This window comes from Sesamum indicum, linkage group LG10 (genome assembly GCF_000512975.1).
Source record: "Sesamum indicum cultivar Zhongzhi No. 13 linkage group LG10, S_indicum_v1.0, whole genome shotgun sequence".
NCBI lineage: Eukaryota > Viridiplantae > Streptophyta > Magnoliopsida > Lamiales > Pedaliaceae > Sesamum > Sesamum indicum.
In genome coordinates this window covers 14,155,275-14,158,401 of record NC_026154.1, presented here as the reverse complement: position 1 = coordinate 14,158,401, position 3,127 = coordinate 14,155,275, and the positions used below count along the sequence as shown (strand labels likewise).

Here is a 3,127-nt window from a genome sequence, read left to right as displayed (position 1 = left end):
ATTAGATTAGATGACTGAAGTTTTATAGGGTGTCGAAATGTGTAACCACATATAATAAAGAGTAAAGCAAGTAATGCATCCAACTCAACTCTGGTTTAAGGCCTTTTGTCTTATCATTTACATGAATAATTGATCTGAAGATTGATAAAATAACCACTCAGTTATAAATGTCCAGTTCAGTCTGTCCACATGTTGGCATATGTTAAACAAGAGAATGTGTATAGCCATATATGCTTAGACACATACATGAAGGGCGAGTGAGCTAACAACTCACTACTCACATTCCCAGTTATTAGAGAAGCAGAACAAAATGAGACCAAAGAATAGAGGAATAATAGAAGGAGCATCCAAAACCCATGAGACAAACTAGATCTCCTAGCATTAATTAATAAACTAGAGATAGACTCAAAATATCAAACTCAAGCATACACTGCAGGAGACAGAAAACCTGTCAAATGCAAACATGGGACAGGAGAAGAGATTGAAGCTTGCAGACTATCTCCAATACAAAAGAATGACATTTAGGATTTAACTAATAGATTCAAGAAAATGAAAAACGCAAACACACTGACAAACTTCTACTTGCCTGATAGGTGTAAAGTTTGACATATATCAATGGCATTCGCTGGTTCATCCTGCTGTATTGCCGGGCAATACGGTTAACAGTTTCAGGAACATATTCCAGAACAAGATTTAGGTATAGCTCTTCCTTTTCAGTTTTTGCAAAGAATGAATGCTTTAGAGCCACAATATTGGGATGATCCAACATTTGCATAATCTGTAACTCCCTATTCTTGTAGCGTTTGTCCTGAAGAACCTTCTTGATAGCAACTATTTCTCCAGTCTCTCTGCACTTTGCCTGTTGAAAGCAGATAGGATTATACAAAAATGGAAAACAGCAGCGCAGCAAGAAAATAATTTTGATATGCACAGTTCTCAAAGGAAAAATAAAATACTGCCACATAGCTTACTTGAAAAACTACTCCAAATGAACCAGTTCCAACAACATGTTCTGCTATGTAACTGACCACCTGTCAACCCAAATAAAAAAGAAATAAATATCCAGAGTTATCCTCAATGACAAAAGTTCTAGAAGTAACCTCCACCAACCTGCTTGGACTGACCATTTCGACCACCGATGGTGGTCCTTATGACATGCCCTGTTTCAGCACCCACACCATCAATTATATCGGGTTCGCTATCCTGCATAACAAAAGAAATCTCTGTTGTAAAGCTTATCACAAACAAGACATCAAACAGAATGATCGAGATCTGCCAACTGCATGAGTAAAACTTTAGTTTAGTGTAGAAGCTAGTTTTCTTGTGAACCACTTTAGAAGCTGAAGAAAAGCATTAACATATCAACGAGCACCACAATGCTCCAAACTTACCCTATCATCATCGGCGTCCACTCTGTCCCTCAATCTCATCTCAAGCATCTCCCTTCCCAGCCAATCAACTGAACTAGATGAGACCTTGAAGCCATTAGCAGATCTTGAGCTCCCAGCTCCTCCATGTCCTAAGCCAGCAGATGCCATGAGTAAGGCTGATGAGTATCAATATCCTAATATCCTCTCCAATTTTTGAGGATGTGGCATTCCATCACAGTGATGCCAATTTTTACCTATATACATTAGGAAAGTCATTAAGCCAGTTTTGCTAAAAAAAAACACACTTCGTAATTAACAAAATAGGTCAACTGCCTTTTGTGTATGCTTCAAGCCAAAAAAAAGTTGAGCACTGCATTGTTCGAGTTAAAAACCTAATTTCCTCAGTCAACAACTTTGTCTGATGCGCAGGATAAATGTAACATATAGGACAGTGCAATTAGGTGGATTATTAGACGGAGTATTGTGCAATATATACACATACATATACTCATGCGTACATAAAGATATATATATATATATATATATATATATGGGATTAGACTACTCCTCGGTTATGTATCAGATTGCTCAAACTTACCTAGACAAGAGACATCATAGTTCGAACCAATGATAAAGAATGTGCAACTTCATATATAATATTTCCTTCTGGACAGAAACAGATGCAACTGAGCTAAGAGCACAGAAAGACCAGGAGATGCATCGACCCAAGGTCTTTCCAATGCCATATAAAGTATGTACAGACTTCTTATCAAAGATTTATTTCTTGTTTAACTCTTTGGCCATGAGCAGACATAATAAAAATTGGAAAGGTGTACAATACAATCCACAACCACATGAAACAGGGAAGAATAATATCTTTTGTTTCATTAAGCAACACCTTAAGACCCTCTCGTCAAGGATGAAGGTTATGTAACCTTATCTCTTCTATATGAAATTTCACCTGCCAAATCACATGTCTGTCATGTGCAGTACTCATGGCATTATGTAATACATGGATGATTGGATTCTAGTTTGATGGAGAGCATGAAGCGGCTGAATCAATAGGGATTTCTATTTCTGAATTTGCCCATACATCACAATGTCCAGCTGCATCCAAGAAACCAAAGTGCTATTCTTGCTTTTCCTATCCATCTCTAGTTTCTATAAAGTTATAGCAGTTACATGAAGTGCCAGTACTTTGATGATTAGCATGTCAGCAAATGCACCAGACTCTGGAAACATTAGTCAGTCATTTTTCCTTTTCTTGTTTGCAGGCTTATAGAATGGAATAAACAAATAAAGCTACTTGAATATTGTCCAACATAGACAGCAAAATAAGCAAGCTATTCATTGGGAACTCTTCAATTTCGCAAGCTCACATCAAGCTCAACTCCATAAACTACATACGAACAACAAGCAACCTAAGCTAGTTGTCCCATCAGGTTTCAGCTACATTAACTTTGTTTCAGTTGTGTGGCCACAATCATTTCAGAACTCTATGCAACCTAGGAAGTTCGAATGGCCCATTCTCCATGTTGATGAGCCTTGCATCTGTTACCGCCAGAAACATCAACTCCAAACTTAACAGCAAGAGCACTGTCTTTACAGAAAGTGCAGTTGAACTGCTCTCTCTGAGGTTCTATTACAAATTCACCTTATTGATTCTTAACACTAAAATTATGAATGAAGCCATCAATTTTCCATAAAAGATGATAATGAGAACATAAATATCTCATTTAGGTAAGATTGGTACTCCA

General features: G+C 37.3%; 1 protein-coding gene across 3 annotated transcripts in view; it reads right to left on the bottom strand.

Moving 5' to 3' along the window:
- Window positions 1–3,127, bottom strand: part of LOC105172522 (shaggy-related protein kinase delta) — an 8,169-nt gene that overhangs the window by 4,398 nt on the left and 644 nt on the right. For 2 of the 3 annotated variants that reach the window (XM_011093990.2, XM_011093992.2), the window contains exons 2-5: window positions 1,392–1,624; window positions 1,111–1,203; window positions 972–1,031; window positions 587–859 (exon numbers count right to left, since the gene is read on the bottom strand). In XM_011093990.2, the coding sequence (XP_011092292.1) occupies window positions 587–859; window positions 972–1,031; window positions 1,111–1,203; window positions 1,392–1,538 (573 nt within the window). In that variant the 5' untranslated portion in view covers window positions 1,539–1,624. The remainder of the gene's footprint in view (window positions 1–586; window positions 860–971; window positions 1,032–1,110; window positions 1,204–1,391; window positions 1,625–3,127) is intronic. The other variant, XM_011093993.2, reaches the window with a different exon arrangement.